The sequence below is a fragment of the Pteropus medius genome, unplaced genomic scaffold (genome assembly GCF_902729225.1).
Source record: "Pteropus medius unplaced genomic scaffold, Ma_sr-lr_union100, whole genome shotgun sequence".
Classification (NCBI taxonomy): domain Eukaryota; kingdom Metazoa; phylum Chordata; class Mammalia; order Chiroptera; family Pteropodidae; genus Pteropus; species Pteropus medius.
Genome location: NW_024349797.1, coordinates 10,872,691 through 10,899,845, shown reverse-complemented (window position 1 = coordinate 10,899,845; position 27,155 = coordinate 10,872,691). Strand labels below are relative to the sequence as shown.

The following is a 27,155-nucleotide window of genomic DNA, read 5'->3' as shown; positions in this document are numbered from 1 at the left end:
TAAAGATAACAATATCTACAAAATAAGATAAGCAACCTGAAGCAATTCTCTCTACTTCAGTTTCCCTGTGCGTAAAATGAGGTTACTATTAACATTAACTAAACAGAAGCCACTTTGCAGGGATTTTCTGAATATTTAAATGTGATAATATACATGAACTGCATAAGCAGCACTCTAAATAAACCTTACCTGTAATCAATGCAATCATTAATGTTATTAATTATTATTATACATTATTAATTACTCTGGATGAGAATGTGGCCTAATAGTGTGATTCAAGAATCAAGAAATACACTATTTCTATAGATTATATGATCTTCTGGGGAGGTGTTATAAGCCCCCAGCATTAAAGCAAAGTGGCGCATCAAAAATCATCTCAGATGTTATTTTATGTGTTTCCTATTGGCATAGAAAGTGTTGCTAACATATAGAAAGCCCAGAAGGGTCTGAGGGTTAAAGTAGGAGCATATCAAAATGTATTCTTTTTAGTCACTAAATATTTTGCTGAAAAAAGTGGAGGGAGGGACTGGAGCATGTTTATATGTGTGCACGCACCCACCACATGCATGCAAGTCATCTGTGTCCATCACTGGATAACCCGCCATGAAAGCAGCAACGTGTCGTTAGAATGGCCTTTCAGCCAACAAGAAGGATTTAAAGTCCAACTTCAGTCCCATCATGACCACACTAAATCTTGTAAATTGAGAATTTATTTTAACCTTCACATGCTCTTTGCTGCATTCAATGTGCAAACCATGAAGACTAAGGTGGCTCCTGCTTTGTGAAGACAGAATGAATAAGGACTTATGATTCTAGTCGTCTTTTCTCCTCTCTGGAAGGCCCTGGCTCCTCAGATATCTCCATCAGCAAATAATGTGCCTAGGATAAAATAAACAAAATGAAGACAAAGAGCAAAAAAATGAAAGAGAGCAAACACACAAAATTTTTACAAGTCCTTTGCTTTGCTCTCTTTAATTATGCCAAGAAAGATACACAAAGTTAACGTGATGAGTTAAACTTCTCATTCTATGGAAACCACATCTGTGTGAACATCTCTCTACTCAACTGATGATTTTACTTGGTGCCAAGAAAGATATATCATCAAGTGAAATTATTTCTTCTCTAAACAGGTCTTCCACTGTGGCATCTGAATTGCCTCATGTGTGGTTTGGAGAGCTTCATGCTGATTTGGGTTGAGTTAATCAGCAGACATTTACCTGACAAACAGGCTTAGAGTAAGGTAGAGAGGTGGTGGTTTTATTTTTTACCCATATGGGACACTAAAATAGCACGTCTGAGGAAGCATTCTCTCTCACTAGATTATGAATCTTGTCTTCCAGGACTGGCCAGCACAATTATCCATTCATTCACTTAATTACATTTGTGTAGAACCTGGTGCATGGGGCACTACTGTTAGCACTAGGGAGATGGAAGGAATGAGCCACGGTTCTTGGAGTCTACTGGGAGAGACGGACATGTGAACAGACACATTAAAACACGACATGAACAGGAGGCTAATAAAGGTACAAACGAAATGCTGTAGAAGCCCAGAGAAAGGAATGATTAATTTTGACTGGGAGGGAAAGTGACATTCATGTGGGTCTTACAGGAAAAGAGTCTGCCAAATGGAGAGCAGGAGGGTAATATTCTATGCAGAGGGTGTACAGCATGAGAAAGGCTAAATATGAAGAAGAACATGCCTTACCATCCTCGGAACATGGATGCAGAGGATGAGTGCTGGAGAAGAATAAGGCCTGAGTGAAGGTTTGAGACCCAGCTGTCATGGAGCTCACACGTCACACTCGGTTCGAATGGGCTTTAATCCAGAGGGACAGGGAATCGAAGCAGTAGGTGACTAAAGTAATATGATATGATTTGTCTCTTTTGGAAATTAACTCCGGGACACCAACAGCAATACAGTACAATGGTTTAGGGGGTACTGAAAGATGGTGGAAAAATCACACAGCAGGCTGTGGCTACCAAGCGTGAGGCCAGCCCTGACATTCAGCCCCTCTGAAGGTTCTTTCTAGAAGAGTAGGTTTAAAGCGAGCCATATTTCCTATGCAGCAAAATAGATAGGAAAAATACTCAGAAATTCACAAGTGACTGTAAACCAGATGATTATAAAACCACTGAGTCTCTGGGTCGGAAAATTTCTAAAAATCATCTAGGTCAGTAATCTCCAATCTCGGGCACTTCTGAGCACCCATATTCCCAGGCTTCATCATAGACTTAATAAATCAGAATCTCCAGGCTGAGGGAAGGCCCACTGACCTGTATATTAACCACTTCTTCCCGTTAACTCAGTCGGATGACTCAAGTTTGGAAAAGGATGAGTTTAGGCCAACCCATCAGATTCCTTGGTGAGAAGGGACAAGTTCTTCTTTGAAAGAATACCCCAAATGTCCTGTAGGAAACAACGTGGTGCCTGGCGCACAGTAAGAAATCAACCTTTGTCAGATCCCCAGTTCCAAGCTCGTGACTTGAACGGATGTCTGCCTTGCATTCCTTTGGGACTCAGATTATTAGAATTGAGTTTTAAATCCCATTGCTGTCAGCACTATTGGACTTGTTCCTTACCTATTTGGGTAAAAACAATTTTAAACCATTTCCCAAAGAATTTTAATCTCTCGTACATGTTCTAAAGCAACACAACAAGGTCTTATTGTTTTACGGTGGATGGAATGTTGGTTCAGGAGCTACTTACTGAGATGTTAACAGTTCAGAACACACGCTAGCATGTGCTTCTCTCCTCTCCAATCTGATTAATTGTATGTATATACATTACATTATATATTATGTGATCTTAACAGGAAAAGCTTCTGTATCTCCAGAAGTGGAGGTTTAGGGTATGCTTAACATCTTGTTAGATATTACTTTCCTACATCAATAAATGTACAGATTCATAGTGTCAAAAACAATATCTCAATTGTTGAGTAGAATGCAAACATCATACTATGTATACGTGCAATTATAAATGAAAAATAACCTCAGCATTGTATATGTTGACCAGTGCCTCTAAGCACGCTATTTGTTCAGAAGGAGCTGCTGTAGAAGCAGTAAGAAGCTCTTTCACTTAAATTAATTGGAAATTACTTTCTTAAAGAAACATTTTCACAGTGAACTGATAACCCAATGGCATCATTCTGATTCTAGCATCTATCATTACATAAGCAAGGTATAATCATTTTTTAAGTACAGAAAAACATTATGTAAATTTGACAATAATTTACATGTTCATCTTCTACATGAAAATATTTTCATGATTCTGCCAAGAGTCATGTGTGAGAAGAATTGTGTGAAGAAAGTGTTTAAAACTCATTTTGATAAAAATCTCTGAACAATGGCAAAGACGTAACCACAGCTCACTGTGCCTAATGTCACAGTCTAGAGAACTTGCTGCAAGCTGCCAGTATTGGTCACCCATGAAAGGGTGCATGGAAGTGAGCGGGAGTGCATGCAGAAGCCCTCCTTAAATGCCAAAGGCTATGCTTTCAATGGTCAAAAAGACTACTCAACTGTCATCACTTTCTATTCCCCGAACTGGGACAAGTCCTCATTTCTGTCTTCCGTCCCTCCTCTGCCTCCTCTCTCATCAGCCTACACTACACACCACCAGCTATGAGCTCATTCTGCCACTGTGTGGAGTGCATATCTCCTTTGCTGTCCTTTCATGCTCCGTTACACGCATAAATAATGACATTTTAATTTTGCAGGAGGCTGTATTCTGTTAGTGAACAGGTTCAAGGAGTCAAAGGCTTTCTTGGGATTCCAGAGATATGGCAAAAATATTTGTAGAAGGAGAGAGTATCATAATGGAATCATTATTTTGAAGACAGAGTGATCTGCAGTCAGCATTTATTAAGCTTCTACTGTGTGCCAGACAGGTAGACATTTGACATAATTATCTTAATCCTAAGAACAGCTCTGTTTGAGTAGAAAGTTATTTCCTCCCATTTTATACTTAATGACACAAGGACTAAAAGACATTTAAAAGTTTCCCCAGGTTCACAAAATTAATGAGTAACAGAGCCAGCATTAGAACCCAAGACTCTTTCCCAAGGTAAAGCTTTTTTCATTAATATCATGTATTCCCGGCACACTTATCGGGGTTGACGGTACTGTTTTCAACCATGTAGAAAACTTCAATGCAATGAGGGGTTGTGACTCCCTCTTTCCTCACCAGCCTGGATGTTTTAAGGAGAAGGATCCAGCATCACCTCTGTCTCTCAAGCCTTACTATGTATGGTACATAGTATATGCTAAAAATCATCTCCTGAAAGAATTAAAAAGCTTTCTTCATCATCTAGTGTATGCCTTCTGCCTCCGCAAGAATATCTACTTTATGAGTGCCAAGATATTCACACAAAAATATGTGTACTCACTGCATTCCGTGTTTTTCTTTATTTAGAGTTTTCCTAGGACTTAATTGGAAAAGAACATCTCCAATTAAAAATAACTTGGGTTATCTCATTATTCTATTATTTTAGGAACATAAGGGCTAAATTAGCACCACCTAGCTTAAGGGTATAACAGTATTCCTACTGGGTAGTATCTAAGACTCAGATTTGTTTGTGCATTTGAAAGATATATAAAACCACACACTAACTCCCCAAATATATACCTATAGATTCTTCTTGTTTTATTAGAGGAGTAGTATACATTTTCCTTCTTCAAATATTGTCATTGTATCATTCAGCACTGCCAGAACAAAAGGTATTCAGATTCTATTAAAGTAATGTGTCATGTTAAAATATAGTTCTATGGCCAGATACTTAAACAATGTACTACTCAAATACTAATCAACTTAAAAAAAAAAAACAGCAAGTGTCAGACCTCTAGCAAATAACAAATCAGAAACTGAAAAGAACATTGTTAGATACAGACTGTCATATATTCAAACAAACCGCTGATAGAAATATTCCTTCTGACCGAGAATCATGACCTAACCACACATTTTTTAAATACACACTTTATGTATGGGAGTGTTTTTTTTGCAAGCCTCACTTAAGCAACCTTAAAACTATTAAAAATTAAACTTTACAAAGGCCTACATGTATATAAATTAAGAAAGTAAAATCAACATGCCCTTGAAACACTTAAAAGTACCTCAGATTTGGCAATTATAAAAAGAACTGAAAATATGGAGAAATAAGTTGTAAAGAACTGTCCCACAAGGATTCTGTGACATGTCACAAAGTCAAAATAAGGCCAAACTTTGGAGATTATGTCTGTGTCAGAATAAATCAGGTCTTTCCATTTATTGGTAATGTGCGCAGGAAGTTTGCCAAACTACTGAAAAGGCAGTCCTTTGCACTAGCCTGCTTTATTCTGCAAAATGAAAGTTTTAAAAATCATCATATATTCTATTAATGACTGTGTTTTTGCAAAAGGTAACTTGGATGGCTGAAGTATAAGCTCAGCCAAAAGGGGAAACAACTTTGCTTCAGGGAACGCTGGTGGTTTCTTCCCAAAAGAGCCTATGAAATCCATCCGTAATAAATTCAGTTTCCAAAATCAAGCCAAGCTGTCAGGAAAGGAAAGTTTGGCCCTCGCACCCAACTCACCCCAATTATCCTTGATCTTTGAAAAGAATACTTGTATCAAAATAGAGCAAACTCACAAAAGGAGACAAGGCACCCTTAAATGAATGGAAGAGTGAAGAAGTGGGTCACCAGACACTTTACTGGTTGGGTGACATCCCACGGTACCCACGAAAAGGCTCCTGGAGGGCAGAGCATTCTGACTTGGTACCATTTTATTTATATGAAACCTGGAACTCTCCTAGCACATGATAATCATGAAATGATAAATGTTATCAATTTGAATAATGCCTCTTTATGGGAATATAAAACTGTATTGTTATCAAGGTATTTTCACACACATTAATCTTATCTGACCCCGAAACAACCCTGTTGAACTCTGCAGAGAGGAAATTAAGTCTCCAGGAGATTGAGTAATTCGTCCAAGGTCATAAATGTAGAAAGGAGTGTGCTGACATGAGAATGTAGGTTTTCTTTATAGAAATACATCTTTTCTTTCCCCCAAAACAGCCTCCCCACTGCTCATTCCCCACCACGATTAAGGTCCCAAATCATAATACCTACATCATAGAATTATCCTCACCCAGAACAGGCAAACTTGTATGTAATATAATGTTGGAGAGAGAGTAAAATTCTATTTTTGAAATCTAAATATTTATGATGCCTATTTTTTTTTTATTGTTTTAGTTAAAAAAAAAAATCCAAATCTGATCATTTTGAGGTGGGTTCATAAAGAAGGAAACTTCTAAACTGTATTTGGAGAATTCAGCATCTTCATAATAGAATGTAATGTCTATCCTTTTGTATAAAGTCAAATGGTTTCAGGGAGAATTCTGGGTAGCCTTAGGTAGCTTTCAACTTCTTTCTGGTTCTAATTACCCAATGAGAGGCTAGGCGAGCAGGGTTTTCTCATGCCAACTCACAGAGCAGTTGTGAGGAATAAATGAAATCTTGTACGTGAGAATTGGAAAACGTAAAAGAGGAGGTCCAGAAATGCTAGGTACAAATGTGTTTTAAAATCAATTTCATTCCTCAGGGCCTAAAGAGAATTTCCTGGAACCTCTATGGCCAATGCTTAGCCAATCTACTCCCCTACCTTCACCCTCTCTTTAATATCTATGAGGAATGTTACTATTCCTTGCAGTAGTTCCTTCTTCAAAATATTTGAGTCCAAGTTCTGGAGCAAAGTGAGAGAGGAAACTCTCACAGAGGCTATTTTGACACTGGATTTCATAAAAGTGATGCCCACAGGCAGCTGAGGCTAAGAGTGACACCAACACGTGGACCTATTTTGGGACTCCTATGAGTCTAATGTTTTCCATTCAGCCACATGACCTCTGTTGACTTCGAAGGACAATAAATTTGTGAACTGACCTTAGGAGCCACTGTTCTTTTTACTCCCTGTTGAAGTAGGTTTCAGTGTTTTGAGGCCTAATGGCATCTGTGAACTTTGGTACCTGATGTTTTTTGGTGGGTTTAAATCCAAAAGCCCTCAGGTTCTTAAAAGGTTCAGAGGGAAGATTCTTTTATCTGTGTCTTGAAAGCTCTAATAAAGAGAAATGAAATATAACGTATGACCTGTGACCTGAGGGGAATAGAAGACCTTTTGCCAAGTTTCTTGCACGTTTCCTTAAAAGCATCTTGGGAAGAAAGTGAGAAAAACAGCTCAGTTCTAATGAACACCTAATAGGTAGGAGCACCAGAGATTTATTGTGTGAATGCTTCGAAAAAATGGCTGAGGTCTTTAACCACTGAACTTCTAGAAAATGTTGCCCTTATTGAATATCAGCAGAATAACTGGCCAGTGTTTGAGAATCATGAATGTGGCCTTTTGACTTTCAAAATTGTACAAAGATACTTTCTTTGACCTTCCCTTATTACAGATCTGTAAAAAACGACAATGCTTTGTTCAGGCGACTCAGGACACATGGTGCCGCGTGTGTCTGCAGAAACACATCCCACATTAAATTAAGTTAGAGGTGGTATTTGAAAAATAAATAAATAACGAAGTTCCAATTCACTGCAAATGGTACAGGAGGCCAGTAAGTGGGAAGCCTGCAAGAAAAGGACTTCTTTTAGAAAGATGTTTTACAGGACTTTTTCTGCATCATTAACTCTTCTGGAATCCTGAACATAACATGATGGATTTCCCTAAAGAAGTAGCTACTGTTTAATTTTGAATCACTTCAAAGAGCCACAGTAGAAGAAATCAAAGAAAACCAAAAAGACCAGTAGATGTGAAATTCGCCAAAGGGAAAAAAAACCATGAAGGTCCTAACAGATTTTGACCATGTACTGAAAATACCACTGATTATTTTGCTAATACAGTGTTTTACTGTTCCATGCGACTGAAATAAGTCTCTGTATTCATCGGAACACAGGATATTTTTATTACAATATTTGTGTCATAGCTCTTTAAAAAGGAACATATTTTAAAACCTTGAAAAGAATCTCTGTCTTAAAATGGTTCTTGATGTATATGAGTGTGTGTTTTATTATAAACAGATACTTAATTGGCAGTCACATTGCTGAAAACAAGAAAAAAAATACTGATAGTCTTACTCTTATCCTTAACATGTAGTTTTTAGAAGAAAAATAAAATTGAAAAAAAGCAAAGCAATCTGGAGGATGGAGAAAAATAAGAAAAGTTGGCCGGGGCATTATAATGGTTGTTTGACTTTAAAATAACAATTGGTCTTTTAAAATGTCTTTTGCGTAAAACCCGCCCAGGGGAAAAGAAAGAAAACCTCCTAAAAATTCCATATCCCCAAATACCACTACATCAAAAACCATCTGGAAAATGTCCGATAATGGTGTCCACCCACCTAAGAAATTCAGTAAACTTCGTTTTTAATTACTATTTAGGATAATCAACTCAAACTGAAATTTCGATTTGAAAACCCTGAGAAGACAAAGCTGGATTAGGAATCAGATTTTAAAAGTCTCCTTAAAAGACCATCTGTTTATAGACACCCTTCTTACACTCCACCTCGCCCTTGATCTGTACCATAAGTTCACAATAGAAGCACAGCTGAATTTAAAGACATACACACACTGCATCTATGAAGTCTAGTTACCACATATATGTTCTGAGCGTGAATCAAGTTCCCCATGTTATGCAAGCACTCGGGGACAATAAAATTTCACTAACATCCAGCAGCACTGTGAGTCTCAAAACACGAGTCTATCTGACTGCACAATCCTCGTACTGACAGTGGATAGCACTAGTGTTTTCTTTATGTTGATCATAGTGTCAATGCCCTATGGAAGAACAAGTTAGGAACTTATTAGCCTGTAACATTTTTATTACTGTTGTTAAATATCATTCTCCATACTGAACTCTCTATGAGAAAAATCAAGTGGGAAAATCTAAATACCCAGAAAGAGCTATTGGTTTCCCCACTCCCCCACGTACTCTGTAGACTGATGAGGAGAAAAAACAATAAGCGTTCATTTCTGGCAGACAGAGGTCACTAATGGACTGAATTTGAATCGCGGTGGCAGTAACCACAAAGTTATTAAAGTAATCTAGTGAAAATTAAACTTGAATTGAAATGAAAGATACCAAAAGATGATTATCCAGGAAACTCTGACCTGAACAGAAATAAAATGACCCCGCCTTGACCTTTTTGGAATCTTCTAAACAGAGAGCAAAACCAAGGGCCACCACTGTCACCCTTGCTATTGTTTTTTTTTTAACTTCAGATACTATGCTGATTATGGAAGCAGCAATTTTCTCTTGTAGAATACAAAGCTGAAGTCAAACTAGATCAGATGTTCACTCTGGATCTCAACAGACTAAAGCTTCTGGAACTGTACATGTCTGAGCCTTTCTTGAAACCACAGCTTCAAACTGGGAAGATATAAGGTTGCTTTAGGGAGATATGTCTAAATCCTAAATCAAAGTCTCCAGCAGGCCTGAATATAACTATAACAGGCATCAGAAGAGGTTCAAATTAGATCCAGCCGATCAAAGTCAAACTCAGATTAAGGGCACAACATCTGAAACCTAGCATACGGCGGGGAAAACCATGGCAGTCTTGGAGATCCCAAGGTGCCCATCACGGTGTCATTTGGGAGTCTCTTCTCTTCTGTTAAAAACATCCTCTAAAATGGCAAAGAAACTACTCAAGTGTTAAGACATGGGCACTAAAAAACAAACAAACAAACAAAATGCCAGCATTCCTCTTAAGCTGACTTGTAATAGCTTCTGCTACAGTACAGCTAGCTCAATTCTTTTTACAATTTCTTGTACCTACTGGCAGAGACATGGAATCATGTTTAAAATTTTGTATTCCAACCTCCTCCAGTCACAGATATTTGCAACTCAACATGACAGTATGGTGTTGCACTGTCAACTGTGATTATTAAAAATCCTTAAATGGTTTAACCCTCTACTGCTTGGGGCTTTTGAGAAGAGGAGGAGGAAAAGTTGTATTTGAGGGAGCGAAACGTTGTGGGGAAATAAGCAACTTTTCATGGTATGTATCACCCAACGATTTGATCTATTCTCTTCTAATATGGTGGCCTGTCGATCTTATAGATCTGGTGCATGTTGCTTAGTGACAAAAAAAAAAAAGATCCAGGTCTAACACTTTAGATACTGACCTAAAATTTTACATTCATACTGCAACCACCAAATATATCCCTGGACAAATGCCAAGCTGCATTCTATTTACCTCAAAATGTTTGGGGGATCCTTTCATTGGTGATTTAATAAGGTTACACCGCTTAAGTCTACAGATAGTATCTTCCCGATGTGGAAGCTACCTTCATATTAGCTTTTGGCTGGGAGAAGTTAGACATAATAAATTTAGCAATAAGCCTGAAACGAGTGGACATGCCCCCAAAGCTCCCTGAAAACCTGCGGGATGAAAGACTCCCAGCTGAGTGGGGAGCAATAGCTCTTATTTAAAAGAGGCTTTGCATAGCAAATGCAGCAGGCAAAGAAATCTAATCAGCACCTTGCACTCCTGCGTGAGCATTTACACGGCTTTGTGCCTTGCACTTGATTAGCTTACTGTAAGCTTTACAAGAGATTCCCTCTACTAAAATTAATCAAAAGCTCCTGGAGAGTGATTTCCATTTACCAGAGAAGGCACGATGAGTTTCCAGGTGAATAAATAATGATCATAATAAAGATGACAGCAGCGGCAAACGTGGAGCCGCTCGGAACCCCGAAACTCAGCTGGGGGAGAGGGAACGTTGGGGAGTTGGGGCTGGAATTTTTCGTTCTCTGAGTGGAAAGCAGGAGCTATTTTCTTAGTTAGCCTAAGTAAGGCTGCTGTTCCAGAAAGGAGAGCGTCTTCTCTCCGCTGCCACCTCCTCAGTGCACACATGCTACCTACCTCTACCCCCCCCCACCAGATGCATCAGGCCACCAGGGAGGAAAAAGCAGAAGCCTCTCTGCAGCACCGACCCACTTACACATCCCACGCGCACACACATACGGACACGGACAAGCATTGCGAATTCACGTCGCCAATGGTTAGTGCGTTTCATCTCACCCTTCAATCAAAATGTGACTTCTAAAGTTCTTATTTTATGACGCCAGAAGGTGAATGGAAGGAGGGAGGGAGGGCCCCGGGGATGTCAAAAAGAGGAAGGATAATTTCCCCCTTTCCTTGACATTTACACAGGCACCTCTCTGTCCCCATTTGCTTCCCTGCACTGACTAAACACGGTGGGCGAATGCCAGTGGGCTCATAGAATTTTAAAAGATGCCAAACAAGAGTGAGAGAGTGAGGGTGGGAGTGAGTGAAATCCATGCTTTATTTCTCAGGATTGAAGAATACTAAAAGCCCCTGAATCCACATTCTAAATTTCCAGCGAGCTACAAGACGAGGCACCAGCTGGAGCCGAAGGTTCTCATCCATTCCCTGGAGGGATTCGCCTCCCTGCACAGCTACCCAACCGACGCAGAGAAGCGCCACGGGTCCCTCTAATGTGACTGTAGCTCTTCCGGCGCTAGGTGCCGGTCCCCGGGATCTTGAACTTCGCCTCCCTCTTACTTTCGGCCAGAAAAGGCGCTGGAAGGGAGCAAGAGCCCAGCGGAGGGGCATGGAAAGATTGGGTTGGGGGTGCCTGTTACCTGCGAAGGTTCTCGAGGTCTCCTTCCAGCCCGGGTGGTAATCCCGCTCAGCTCCGAGTACTCCCCCAGATCCAAACTTTTGCTCAGTCCTCCGGGTGGCGGCGGCGGCGACGGTGGCGGCTGCCGGATCCCGGCCCTGTCGCCCGCAGCGTCGGGGCGCGGGGGTGCGGAGGCCGGAGCCTCAGAGCTGCACGCGCCTCCCCGTAGCCGGCGGGCGCCGGGGCGCCCCGCTCGCCTCGCTCGCTCTCGCCTGTCTCCCCTACGGAGCCGCGGCATCGTCTTCCCCCGTCCTCCGCCACCTCCGCCACCAGGGCTCGGGCATGCCACTTTCTCTCGGCTCCGGCCGCCGCGGCCCCCGCCTCCTCTCCTGCTCTGCCTCCCCCTCTCCGCCTCTGCCACGCCAACGAGTCCCGAAAGAAGGAGCGCGAGCGGAGAAGGCGGCGGAACGCGGACCTGCAGCGGCGGGGTTCCTCGGAGACGGAGGACCCTGGGGGGCGTCTGGAGAGCCAGGCAGGCGCGCCTCCGACGCCCAGGGGTCCGCTGCGCGGAGCCCGGCGCGGGGCGCTGCGCTGCGCGGGGCTCTCAGAGTGCTGCTCCGGCCCCGCGTGGGTCGGGAGGCTGCTCCGACCTCACTGCTGCCGGGATCCGACGCGGCCCGGCTAATGTAGGAGCCGCGGCCCCCACCCCCACCCTCCTGACACCCCCGGGAGATGTTTACAGTAATGAATTCGCGGGATCGCCTCCGCTGCCTCAGCTGCTCCCGCTCCTGCGCTCCCTCTGTCCCTCGCGCTCTGGCGCGCTCCCCACCACGAGCCCTCTCTTCCTCCCTCCCTCCCTTACTCCCTCCCTCTCGGAGTCCCTCCCACATTTCTGGTTTAAAGAATGCTTGGGAGGCGCGGCCGCAACCCAAAGCTTTCCAAGAGGCAAAGTCAGACTCGGCTCTTAACCCTGTCCTCCCTGAAGAGAGTAGCAGAGCGCCCGGTCTAACGCCGCCGACGCCACAGTGACCATGCACGCCCCCTCCTCTCTCTACCCCGCACCACCGCACCCACCCCCCAACTCTTAGGAATAATGCCACCATCTAAACCCTGAAAGTCGATCTCACCGCCCCCCTTTCCGCTTGGTGTTGTACGTCCAAGATCTATTACTTAGACACTGAGAAATGGTCGAAACGTGAGAATAGAGGGTAAAAATATGACAAGTCTCTCAACCAAAATGGCGTTATTTCAAATGCAGGCAACCTTGGCGATTTGCCCCCCACCCAAGCACCAGTTCCCTGATCCCAGACCTTCTTAAATAACTCTAATTGGAAATATAATCCAAAATTAAATACAATTATCTTAAATACCCCCGTTTTCTCCCTTCACCCTGGCCGCTGGAAAGATCGTTGTTCACTTTCCCCATACCTTACAATGGACAACCAAATTCAGCCTCAAAGACTTAGGAAACAGGCTTGACAGCTAAAGAAGCCTCTTTGTACACAGGCAACATTGCCACTTCGCAATCTCTTTGCAAAGGTGAAAGAGTAGTGTAAGGAAACCAAGTGCACGTCCCTTTCTAGCGAGGGCGGGAGGGCCGGTTCTGGTTTTCTCCTCTCATTTCATTCCCTCCGCTTATGCCTCCAGTAAGTTGCTGTCATGTTCTAACAAGTCTGGAGAGAGGCCGAATCTGAACAGAAGAGGGAGAGCGAGCTCACGCCAAGCGCTGGGCTGCTCTGAGACGCGCCGTCGGTGGGGCCAGGCCAGAAGCCCCCGAGAGCCTGAAATTAGCTCAGGACCAGCTCCCTAGGGAGCCGCTCAACTAGCGCGGCACAAGGGCTGGGCAGGGGCTTTGGCCACGAGATGATTTCCCGTCCTCAGTTCCAAGCCTGAGTCACTTGGCACCACTTTCCCCAATTGTTTTTATTTCCTTAGCATCCCTGTTGGTTCTACCGCCTTCACATATTTGAGCGCCTAAGTCGTGTTAAGACGACTTGGAGAAACGCCCGATTTGCCTCCCTAGCACAAATCACGCACGGATACACCCAGACGCACGCCCCAGACGCACGCTGGCACACACGACCTGGTTCTTGCCCGCGACTCGCTGCTCCTGTTGCATTATGCAAAGATGGCTAGGAAAATGCTTTGTCTTCTCCCCAAACTCAGGGTGTGACTAATATCCGGAGGAGGAAGGGGTACTGCTGGGGCAGTTAATTGGACTAGGATAGACAGTGCCATCTTGCTAGGAGGTTCCAAGAGCAAAGCGCCAGGGACGACAGCAACGGTGGCCTCCGCCCCCACCGGCAGCTGCTGCCGGCCGAAGCCCCAAGCGCTTCAGGAGTTTCCCGGGCATCAAGTGTGGGTTCGGCAGGCCCCAGTCACCCTCTTTCTCGATACTTCCTGGTTAGTGCCCAGACTTGGACTGGCAGCCTTGATCTCATGCCTGATTACAAATGAGAAGTGACCGCGCGGGCACTGAAAACGTGGGGACGAGACCCGAAGTGGTCAGCGCAGCGGAGGGATCTTTCCAGCGGGGCCTAAGTGGCAGCTGGCAAGGTTCTGCTCCCGCCCTCATGATCGCGTAGCCCCTGCATTCAGCACCTGGGGGCGTTATCATCCCCCCTCCGCTCGGCCCACGCATGCGGCGCAGGGAACGCAGTCTGGGTTCAGCCTGGTGTGCTACCCACGCCTTCACCGCCCCTGCTGGTGCGCAGAGAGGACGCGCTCGTCCTGGTCCTAGCTCAGTGACAGACCACAGATGACCAGCAGGGCTGGAGAAAGACTTGGTTTGGGGAAAAGTAACACCCTCCCAAACTCGAAGGAAAACGAACTAGCACACCCTGCATCTTCTTAGCCACTAATCGTTCCGGGTTTGGGGTCAAGGGGCGTACTGGCGGCTTTAGACGCCAGCTTTTGATAACGCTGGTAACATTAACAGCAATTGGAGCGGGCTCGGGGTGGGGGTGGTAGGTAGCGGGAGGATGTTACTCCTAGAAGTAACAGATTCATTCTGGGGAAGTGAGAGGCTGGATTCCGGCAAGTTTAGTGGCTATGTAAAACCCCAATTTAAGATTATGCTCCCAGCAGGCTAGTAAATTTGCGTTTTGACTCAGAACTCAGTTACAAAACTCCTTAGAGGAGGTGGATTCCACCTGCAAATAGACCTCCCTAAAGTCGGGGGAAAGTTAAGCAACCCATTTTCTCTCAAGACGAAAGATAAAGACTAAAACATCCCACCCACCCAATGACCACCCGCCGCTAGTTAAAAAACAACGCCCCCCCCGCGCCCAAGCGAACGCATGGTGCCTGCGTAGTGGCAGGCCCGGCAGCTACCGGAAACTCCACCTGGCACCGCAGCCCCTTTACCTGGCGGCGCGTCTCTTGGCAATGGTATCATCCGAATCCGACAGGGTCGGGGAGATGGAAAGGAAAGAAGCTGGCGCGGCAGCAGCGGGACTCCCGGGGCATGGTATTGTTTTAGGGGTCGCCGCCAAGGTCCCTCCTGCCCATCGTTGAGAACTGCCAACTTGGTCCCGGAGCTGGGTAGACACGGCGGCGGGCACAGAGCCGCCGCCTCGCCGCTGTCTGACACCCGGGACCGAGGTCCAGAGACGCACTCCGCGCAGGAGCAGCTCAGCGCCTGGCGCGGAGATTGCGGCCACTCGATATCCCAGCGCTGGTTCCTCTGCGGCGAAGATGGAAGATGCCAAACTCGCAAGTGACGGCGACAGGTTTCGGACGTACAACTAACTACAAGGTATCTTGCCTGAGACAGTTTGCTACTTTCCCCCTCCTCCTCCCCTTTCCCTCCTACAGGGGAGGGAACTAACTTAACCCTGTGTGCGCCCTACACTCCCCAGAGAAGCTGGAATTGACTAGGAAACCGCAGGCGGCGGCTCCAGCGGCGAGAGCTTTGTTCACGTGCGTTTCCAGTGGGCGTGTTGCGTCTGGGGGCACTCGCGTGGCAAGGCGCCAGTGGCGGGCTTCCAGCACCAGACTCCGGCATGGGAAGGAGCCCTACCTAGCATTCCATCCGGACCAGACCCAGCCCTCGGAATCTATTTTTTGCCTCTTGTTACCAGATTTATTGAAGTTGCCAGCGAAGTTGGGTTTGATTCCTTTATTTCTCTCCTCTCCGCCCCGCCCCCCGTATTATTTCTTTCCCTAGCGGCGCTTTGAAGATGTAGAACTCTCTGCTCTTTGTAACTCTCTCTTTTAACTCTTTTGCGTGTGCGAAAGGAATTGTGTACGGAACGCGCCTACCCACGCCAAATTTAAATGAAACGGCAAGAAAAGCTGCCTCCCAACCACGTATCCGGTGCCCGCATAAGCCAAATGACGACGTGTTCAAATAAGACTAAGACACTTGAAAATGGCAAGGGTCGGGTTTGAGGGAGTTTGAGGTGTAATAGTTAGGTGGAAGGGCGGGGGGGGCGGAGAGAGAACCTTACAATGGCATAAAAACGGGGAACAAAAAAGAATGACAATGCAGAAAATACACGAGTTTCAACATTGAAAGCAGCAAGTCATCTTTAAGCGCCTGGATTTCGATCGTCATGATTTCCCCAGTTCCTTTGGAATCAGTAAAAAGGGAGAGAGAATGAGACAGAATGAATGAGAATACAGGAGCCTCTGCCTTGGCTATCCAGATGCTTAGCATTTTGTAAACGGCTTCGACTAAGTGCTCTGGACTCCCAAGAAGTTAACTGGAGTTGGAGGAGAGTCATCTCGTGGACATGGAATGTAAGCTTAGACAAGAGAAAACGGCCACAGTGCGCCTCTGCTGTCACCGTCACACCCAAATGAGCCAGAACGTCGTTCAGAGCGCAAACTCAGACATCTGCAACCGATTCGTCGTGCACCATCTCCATTCCGGACTAAAGAACGAAAGAAAGAAATGCCGAGCCTTTAAAAATAAGTCAGAAGGTAACACGTGGCTTTTGCGGAAACAGAGTTATTTTAAAAAGAGAAAATATGTTTCTCCACCGGAACGATATTCTAATTTTTTCTCTGCAACATACCCAAGCCAATGGGAATCTGTAATGGCCATTTCAAAAGCCTACCGAGCTAGGCCAGCCCACGGAGGCAGTGGGAACGCTGTTTCCAGGCCGCCTGGCGCAGAATTCCGTTGTAAATCCTCCTAGTTTGCCAAGGGGGCAGCAAAGCATAGGGATAGCTCGTCAGGCTGCAGAATCAACACAGAAGACCACATTGTAGGACAAATACTCATCTACCTGCTTTGAAACATCCATCTTCGTGTGTGTGTGTGTGTGTGTGTGTGTGTGTGTGTGTGTGTGTGTGTGTGTAAGTTACATAAATATCCACACGAGGGTCTTCTTTTGATACCTTATCTGAGATAACAGAATAATTCTTTCATCGTTAAGAATACATTTTTGTTTAAAGGCAAAACAGAACCCTGTACAAGTTTAACGTTCTGATTTATGCTCCCGGAAAACGAGGAAGACTGAAAAAGGGGGAGGGCTTGCTTGCAGATGTACAGAATTTGTGTTTTATTATTGTTGTTTCTAAATTATAAGAAAACAGTATCATGTGGATGTGTTCTCTGTTCAAGACTATTGGTGCGATTATTGTAATCAGAACAAGGAAAATTAAGTATGGAAAAATATCACACCAAGTATATGAACAGAATCCCCATAACAAATTTCTTATCCACATGACCTATGAGTCACCTTTAGAAATACGTGATGGTGGGGCCAGAGGAAGCAAAAGAATAGTAAATGTAATTCTGGAGCTCCAGAGTTATAATAATTTTGCAGACTCACAAAACTGTGATAAGTTTATTTTTATTGAGAAACTATCACTAACACATAAGGAGTAGGGAAGTATAGAGACAAAAAAATAAATGTGTGAGCTTTGAAAAGCAGAAAGTCAGTTCATTAGTTATTCTTAGGCCTTCAATCCTCAATGGAGTTCTCACTTTAATTTAAATTTGGCAACCATCTCAAATCCTTTATCACCCCTTCTCTGTGTTTCTTGTACCCTTTCCCATCTATACATGAACATGTATATTGGCCTGTCTTTCTAATACTTTGTGAGAGTGAAAATAACACAGGATTTTGATTCACAAGATCATGGTTTAAGTCTAAGGCACTAAAAATTTTTTTTCTTGGATAAGTTAAGTTTCGAGCTACTGTTTACTCATTTATAAAATGGGCATAAAGATACTTGTTCTACCAGCCTCATAATATTGTCACATCATGAGTCAGTATATGTGAAAATGCTTTAGAAATTTGAGTTGCTATTGCTAACGATATTATCTTTGCATCGCATAGTCTCAGCCTTCAAAACAGGAAAATTTCATCAATTTGGACATAGTTTCCCCTAATGTTATCATTTTACATTACCTCAGAACATTTGTCAAAAAGAAGAAATCAACACTGCTACATTGCTATTAACTAAACTCCCGACTTTATTCATATTTTATAAGTTTTACAGCAGTGTCCATTTACTGTTTCAGGATTCCATTTAGGACCCCATATTGCCTTTAGTCACAATATTTCCCTTGCTCTGTGCCAGTTCCTCAGTCTTTTCTTGTTTTTTTTTTTGTGACCCTGAGAGTTTCGAGGGGTAATAGATATTTTGTCTCTCAGTTTCAGTTTGTCTGATGCTTTCTCATGATTAAACTCTAGTTATGCGCTTGGAGGAAGAATATCATGGAGGTGGAGTACGTTCTCATCACATCATGTCAGGTGGCACAGGATGTCAGCGCGACCTCACTGACGAGAACATCATCACTCTCTAATGCATTGTGTGCGAGTTTTCTCCACAGCGTTTATCCTTTTTCATACCCTATTCTTTAGAGATGAGTCACTAAGTCCTGCCTACCCTCATGAATTTAGAATTTTAAAATGAGCCAAGTAAGCATTTAGTGCAATTTTTGAACACCACCCCAACCCTACCCCAGATATGTAATTCATCCAGGAATAACCTCCTAGGAAATTCCTCCTGTACTCTATATCCTGAGAAAGGTGTTCGCCAATCTCCTCTTGGCTATACATTTTGAATCCATCTTTACTGTATGCTTTACAATCCCCAAACCCAGTAATTCTCCAAATCCTATTGATTCTTTTCTGAAATATCTCCTTTCTTTCTAATCCTCATTGTCACATCTTGTTGGTTCAGAATTCTAACTTCTCTGTGAAGAGGTAACATCCAGGACCTCTTACCCCTCTTTCTCTTTCATGGTTTTCTGACAGTATGGTGTTCATTTCATTCTCCCTTAAAGTGACAATAGCTATCTATATGTTTTTCTCTGTACTAGATCTAAGTTTCTCAAAGAACGCATTGGTCTTAGTTTTCTCTTCTGGTAAATGTTTAAAACATATTTGTTGACTTCATAAATAAGCTTCTCCAGCAGGTAGAGAGAAACGAATCCTTTCTTCTAAGATGAAAATTTTTGTAAGGAAGTTCATGGCTAACACTCTGGAGAGGTAGCTTTCCATTTTGCTCATGAGTATAAAATACTCCTAAGGTCTGATACCATTTTTGTAAGTGTGGCTTGATGTGAATTCATGACATTGATGTACATACTGTTCTAATTGTGAAACACCATGCTATACTGTATAATTCACCCATTCTTCTAATAATCTTTTGTAGAAAACATGTGTCAGGACTTTGGTAAATATAATGATTCCCTATCTTGTTCACACTGTCAGTCTAATGGAGTTACATAGACAAATAATTATATACTCATTAGGTAAATATAACAATTTAGATAAATACAATGTACTTCAGCTCCCCAAAATAGTTTCTCTCTCGAGGGAAGATCTGTCTCATCCAAATGATGATGAGGATGTCCTTTGCCAACGTACTGATTTTACAAGGGACTTTGCAACTGCATTTTTTATATCCAGCCTTCTGTATATAGCAGCCCCAGCTACTGACCGAAGTCCTCCATCTCATGGAGAGCTCTTTGGGCCAAGAATTGAAAAATCAGTGTGGAAGTAATTGCTTGAATATCCATTTCGCCAAGCCTTAGTTTCTGCCTTTCCATGAAAGTTACAAGATGATTGTGCATGAACAAAAACAGAAGGTAATATACTGACAGGAAACAAATGCACATTAAACCATGGAGATTTTCTCTTACATGAACCTGCCGTTTGTTAAGCAGTTATTGTCTGTTCCAAAGGGAAGCTGGAAAAAATTTGAAGCAAGTATTCTCCGACAGCACTGGGGAAGAACAAGTAAGAAAATGCTTGTTTAAAAGGGCATAGAGGTGATATAAAAATCTAAGCTATTTTAAGAAGAGATGAATGACCTACCCAAGGACTTATTCAAACCTAGACAAGACCATTGTAGAACTGTTACTGAGCCTTCTATATCTGATCATAGTTCTGATGAAGAGGGAGGTGCCATTTTAATCTGAGAGAATACATTTATTCAACTGAGTGTATATATGGAAATATATATATATATATATGAAATTTCCCACTGTACTATACACACGCACACTTCCCACTGTCTATCAGCATATTAGAATCATAAAATTGCATTATTTGGAAGGTCATAGATAGTTTTTGAGACTGACTCTTATTATGAGAACAAATATCTTATCCATTAAACTTTGTGTAGTTGCAAGTCCTGAACTTGGACTTGGAAGATGATACTTCAAGTCTCCACCACATTATCAGGGAAATCACTAAGCTGCATGAAGCTTCAGTTCCTCTTCTATCAAATAAGCAAAGCAAAACTATCTTCCAAGGTAGTTGAAGATATATAAAGAATAAGTGAGGTGACTTGTTTCCAAACTCAAAATAAGAATGAACTGTCATTATCTGTACAATCATTGCATTTTACATCATTTAATGTGAGATATATTTTACTCTATATAAACTCAAACCATGAGTTTTTTTCTTAGGTTGCTATTTCTTGCTTTTCTGGCAACTTTGTTCTGCATAATGTCTCAAAACTTCAAAGTTACAGAGCTGCAGAGTTACTCTGGACAATACTTTCTTTGCTACCGAGTTCTGAACTGCAAAAAAGATAAACTTCCTCAGCATAGAAAATTCTTAGTTTATCCTCTTACTGTATCGTTTACAAAATTCGTATAAATTGCTGCTGGCTAACTTCTTGCACAGTTGCTCCACTTAGCTTAATAGAAGTAACTGAAGTTTTTCAAGTGATTCTTTTATTTTATTTTTATTTTTTTGTTGGATTATTTTAGTGCTTGAGTTTTCTGGATTTAGTAACCTCATTTGCTTACTCAGTTGAAACAACTTAGATTTCATGTTTTCCCCTTTCTCTATTTGAAACATTTTTGAAAAATAAAATTAACACTAAAATTTAATAATAAAAAAATTAAATAGATAGTTCCTCTCAGATAGTGTCTTGTTCTCTGTCTTTTTCTCTCACATTTGAAACTTTCTGATCTGGGAAAGATGATAGAAAGTCATATACTGTGCATGTAACTGAGCTGATTAGCATTTTTAAATCAATAATACAGGGACAGGAGTTAAATTCTTCTTCCTAAACACTGAAAAGCCACTGTGGGTCACTATTTTTTTAGTAAGATGACAAAGGCTATGGAGCTCCTTTCTCTGAAGAAGTCATTAAGAGCTTGATTTTGAAAGGCCGCCTTATTTTCCTTGCTGTTTTGAAGAGATGTTTAATGAATCCCAAACATAATGTCAAATCACAGAAAGAACTGAATTGTTCTGTACTTGGATTATGTATTTATTTTTATTTCCAGGGATTCTGTGTTTAATGTTTATATATTGTGGTTTCCTCTCTCTTTCATGTCAATGCTTTATAAATGGTATAGTGTTAGATTATTAAGTGTAGCAGATATAATAATGTGGATTATAAATTAGAGTTATTAGAAGGTCAACCAGTTAACATTTTAAATACCTCCATTTGTAGAGCCTTTATTCCTTACATCATTCCTAAATGAATTACTTTATCTGAGAGCTCCCCATCCCAACCCACATGTCCCAGATCATAGAAATGAGCAGCAGCTAGTTGTAGATGCCAGATCTCTAGCCCTGCTGTACATTTTACCCTCTCATCAGTAGAAAATTTTTTTTCCTTGTCACTATGAATAAAATCAAAGATATTTAGATTTTTTTCTAAATGTCTACAAATGAGAAGCCAGATTCCTTCAAGGACACTGTGTATTCTTCACATGTCTGTCCTAAACAGTAAAAAAATTACAGAAGTAAGTCTGTAAAAGCTAAGGCAGCTTCAACATTATTAGAGGAATGCAAATCAAAACCACAAAGAGATACCATTTACTCCCACTCGAATGGCTATAATAAAAAAGAGAGACAATAACCAGTGTTGAATAAATAGAGAAATTGAAACCCTTATATGCTACTGATGAGAATGTAAAACAGTACAGTCACTTTGAACGACAGCTTGATGTGAAGTTTTCTTAAAAAGTTAAATATAGTTATCTCAAGCTCCATCCATGATTTTATTAATCGGTCTCACCTGAATAATTTTTAATAAAAAAAGTTAAACATAAATTTATCATATGAACCAGACAGTCTACTCTTTGGCACATCTACCTAAGAGAAATGAAAACATATGTCCATACAAACACTTTTACAGAAATGTTCTTCGCAGCATTGTTAGTAGTGTCCCCAAATTGGAAACAACCCAAATGTCCATTAACTGGTAAATAGATAAATGTAGCATTTCTATGCAATGGAATACTATTCGGCAATGAAAAGGAACAGTATAGATACATGCTAAGGCACGAATGAGCCTCAAAAATACTTTTTCAAGGAAAGGAGCAATTTAATTTAATTTATAGAAATGTACAGTAAAAGCAAAGTTTATGAAGACAGAAATGATTAGTGGTTGCCAGGGAGAAAATAAACTTAAGGATGGAAGAAGAAATAAGGATTAATAGTAAACATGCATAAAAGATCATAATCTGATAATGAAAATGTTTTAAAATTGATTCATGCTGATGGATGCATAATTGGTAAATTTACTAAGAGAATTATTGGATTATACACTTGAAAAGAGTGAATTATGTGATGTGCAAAATATGTCTAAATAAAATTACTTTTTAGAAGCTAAGAGGATTGGTGTCACCTCTGTGAATATTTAATCTGAGCAATATTAGAGCAATGTTAGAGCCTCTACATGACCAATAAATAGAACCTGAATTATCTTATGATCGATAAATAAAGAATATGAAGAGACATAAAAATAATAAACTAATATGCAAGCCTGAACAATTCTTTTTATTGCCTACTTTTTCAGAACAGCAGGTCATTTGCAATCTAATTAAATCCACCCACGTGATCTGTAAAATTCAAAAGTAAAAGAAAATACAAAGTGACATATTCTTTTCATTCCATTCTCTCTCTCTAAAAAAAATAACATTTTAAAAATGCCTGTGAATCAATAGAGAAAACAAATTTTCTGCTTTTTTATTAAGTTCTTTGCTCACCGGACTCTTCTGCCAAAAGATTCTTCTATTTTTACAACCCATTGTACATTTGTTTACTATAGCTCAAGGAAACATGATGTTTTATTAATAAAAATCTATCTCTGATTTGATTGTTTTGACATAACCCTTGAACAGTTTAATTTCTTCAGATATTCATCAATTAGGAATCTTCTTTCTTTCTGTCCATTTAGAACAATATAAATATCATTTTGTGGGGATGTCAAATTTTTATTTTTTTTCTAGAAAAACAAGAAAGCACAAGACAGATGGGTTAAGAAGAAAGTCAGACACGGTATCAGTTGCCAAAAGAAAAAAAAATAAAGACAACATCTTGTCCATCAAAGAGCTAAGATCAAGAGTCTTTCTTTTCTCAAATGATGGCAGCTCCAGAGCTGTGAGCGACCAGAAAATAAATAAGCAAACCTAACGAAGGTGTTTCTCCATGCTTTCCACTGCAATGTCTGGTATAGGTAAACATGTCATTTTACTAGGAAGATTATCTGAAAATAATTAGCTACAGCAGGCAAAGAAAAAATAAAATTGAATAAGGGCAAGTTGTGTTTATCACACTGGGTGAACTGTAATCGTACTTTTCTGGGTGCTTCTGATGAAAATGCCCAGGAAAAATAATCTACATCTATCTTCAACAAAATAAAAGGATCCAAAGTATAGAGAAGCTTCAGGACAACTGATGTTGTTGCCCTCAGTTGAAAATAGGTCCTGGTTGGTATTCTGTGCTCATTTTTCTCAAACAGGAGTTTATCCACTAGACGTGGTGAAATCAAGTTTGCGTGATCTTTAATGGCCTTTATACAGCCAGGAAGACCTTGTTTTTCAGGCCTCAGGAAACTATTGATAGAATGAAGGAAGTTAGAACTGTGAATGGATTTACTGGACCCGTGAGTCATCCATCACCCATTCACAACAGTATCCCAGATGGGAGAGAGATCAGGATGGGCACATTTAAATAAGGAGGTGTGAGCTTCGAATGCACAGAAAAACACAATTCTCAAGGTTTTGCGATCAACTTCTTAAATTAACTCACTGAAAAAATATTTTATCATGGATATAAATTACTTTTTTTTTTCTTTTTTCATTTTCCACATTACTCTCGGGCTTTAGCATAAGAGCAGAGACTAGGTTTGAAGAGATTGAGAAAACTTGCTAATTGGTCAAGTTCTTTGCCAATGCCTTATAGAATGTGTTTAAATATAAGAACATGTTGCAGTTTATTTGGAAGAGAATCGGGATGAGTTCTGGTATCAAATATGTTCCCGACTGTGTTCCTATCCTTATGAAAGCCACTCAATTTTCTTAGGCCCCAGATGTCTCATCTCATAGGTGATAATAATTTCTGGCAAACTTGCTCTCCATCATTTCATAAGCATAGAATAAAATGATAAATGTAAAAGTAAGTGAAAAGCATTTCTCTAAGCAAAGATGTCATTCTTATTTTAAAAAAAATGAGAATGTCTCCTCGTTAACCCCTTAGCTTGCTTGAAGATGAAAGCCAGGGTAACTCCTCTAGGAAATGATCAGGTTCTGGTTTACATTTCTTATGTCGTGAGGGCGATAAAGGGCTGATCTTTAGATGTGACAAGTACAAAGTCCTATGCTTGGGCTGGAGTTTGGAGAGCCTCATTAATCATGCTCCATTGTGTTACATGTTCTGTAAACATTGCGAAAGCATAAAGTACAGCCTTTCTACTAGTGACATCTTTCCAGCCTAACTCCAGGAAGCCTTTGAGATTTCCTTAAATGACTGGATTTCATTTCAGTCATTAGTCAACTCTGCCTAGTGAGTGACTCTGAACCCCACCAGGCAGGAGTAAGGGGATATGTATTCAAACAGTACAAACGTGGCTTGTCCCAGTCACATAACCATTAAGAACAGTAGGTGGGCTTTCCTTTCTCAGGATAAGTCAAATCATTTATGAGAATCCTATAATCTTTTTTTTTTTTTTTGCCTTTGGAAACTAACGTTCTGAAGCTATAGTTAGAAAAAGAATGCAGACAGTCCTTCATATGGATATTTTAGGTAAGATTAAAAGGCAAATATTTCTTATGAAGTTATGCATTCTACTGGAAAATTCTTTTAGGTATGAATGGGTCACTCTAGACAACTACGAAGCCAGGCCACCTTTGGAACTACTAATTAGAGTACATTTGGTGTTCACCAGAACTCATCTGCTCAAGGTTCTTCCTTGTATTTTGGTGACACTTAACTTCTAAAGGCTTCAAAACCCCCGCATTTTTGAGGGGTAAATATTTTATTATTTATTTAATAATTAAGATTTTATTAATATTTTCCTTCATGGAAATGTTTTAAAGTACATCTCTCAGTTGGACTATAGTTTTTTTGTTTGTTTTTTTTGTTTTTAGTTATTATAACAAAGATCACAACAGAATTAATGCAAATGAGACTGTTTAAATAACTGTGGGTAGAATTTGTACAGAGACATATCAATGTATATTTTAATAGTATTAATTTTAGAATTTAGTTGAAGAAGAGTATATTAAGTCTTGGTTTAGAATTTGTTTGGGGAGTTGTTTTGCTTTTCTTGCCTTTGACCTCCTTTATTCGTTTACCTCCCAGGAAAAGCCATGGATGTTGGATGTTGGTCTAATAAGATAATTCTTGGCATTTATATATAGTAAGTAAGCTATCTTCCTTCCATATAGATAACAAGGAAAACTTCATGAGTCTCACAGTAAGATGATATTTATACACAAGGAAAAAGCATATGACTGGATCTGAGACATATAAACAATTCTAGATGTAGGACATACAATGGGTCACAATTAATATGATATTTATGGGAAAAAAAAACATGTATTTCCTATGCCTGTAACTTTCTTGAGATTTGTTGATGATGCAAATATTTCTCTATCTTCTAAAAGTTTTGCCTCTTTCATACTAACAAATATTTTTCATGTATTTTTAACATTTTATTTTTTTTTATTTTCCCTCTCCCGTCTGATAACCACTAGTCCATTGTCCATGTTTTCACATATTTTTAAATAGTGAAATTCTAACTAAGCAATTACTACTACTTATAATAATTAAAATGCATATCTAAATAAAGGTAGTGGGTAAATGAGAATCATTAAAAACAAAATATGTGGATGTAATGTCAGCATCCTTCCAATAATGGACTGAGCAGCATGAAATACAGTTGTGCAATTGTTTCCTGTTCTTTGCGTATCATAATCCAGTAAATATGTCAAATTATTACATTATCTTTCTAAGAACTGTAGCATATTACCTAGTCAAGTGTAGCTAACTTCTCAACAAAAATCCACATTCTTTCTACCATTCTTGAGCCTTGTTTATCTCTCTTTAAATTTGATTATCTTCCTATTTTTACAAACTTCATATGTAGATTTTTTTTTTTTTTTTTAGTATGTGCATGGTATCCATGTCTTATTGCTTACATTACTAAATATTTCTGAAACAGTGCTATGTGCCAGGCATTATATTTAATACGGGTAAAGTAGAAGCAAGAATTAGATTATTGCCGAGGAATAAACGAGTAAGTACAATTGTAATAAGTGTCAGATTATGGGAAATATAAAGTTCTATAGAAGAACATAGAAGAGGCACCTAACTCAGTCTTTTGGAGTCAAGAGTCCTTTCTTGTAGGATATGGAATATTACAGAAACTTAAAGTTGTCGAGGAAGGGGTAAAAAAGAGACAGAGGTAGTAATGGGAGTTTGTGAGTTGCGTTTAAAAAATTAAGCTTTGTACTGAGGGAAACTGGAATCATTGAAGTATTTTAAATAGGGGAGTATGAAGATCTATTTTGTGCTTTTTCTACTCAACTCTGCCATAGACAATATGTAAACATGAGCGTGGATATATTCCAGTATAATTATATTTACAAAACAAGGCAGCTGGCAGGACTTGACCCACGAGCCACAGTTTGCAAAACTGGAGAGCTGCTGATGGGATAAAATGGCAAGAGTCTGGTAACCGGCTAGAAGTAAGGGATAGGGACATGCCAAATTTCTGGCTTAGTCTGTGTGTGAGATAACTACCAATGGATGACCCTAAGTCTGATTAAAGGTATATATATTTATATATCATATAGAATTTTGTAGAAGAAATCAATGACACAGT

General features: G+C 40.6%; 1 protein-coding gene and 1 long non-coding RNA gene across 2 annotated transcripts in view; both read left to right on the top strand.

Annotated features, from left to right (window-relative positions):
• Nucleotides 1-15,334, top strand: part of LOC120619771 (wiskott-Aldrich syndrome protein homolog 1-like) — an 84,793-nt gene extending 69,459 nt beyond the window's left edge. The window contains exons 2-3 of the mRNA XM_039884350.1: nt 11,635-12,562; nt 14,927-15,334. Coding sequence (XP_039740284.1) covers nt 11,635-12,562; nt 14,927-15,334 — 1,336 coding nt within the window. The remainder of the gene's footprint in view (nt 1-11,634; nt 12,563-14,926) is intronic.
• A 279-nt stretch (nt 15,335-15,613) lies between these two features.
• Nucleotides 15,614-22,658, top strand: LOC120619580 (uncharacterized). Its single transcript, XR_005657562.1, has 2 exons — nt 15,614-16,538; nt 18,263-22,658. It is a non-coding gene; the product is annotated as an uncharacterized LOC120619580 (long non-coding RNA).
• The last annotated feature ends 4,497 nt before the right edge of the window (nt 22,659-27,155 follow it).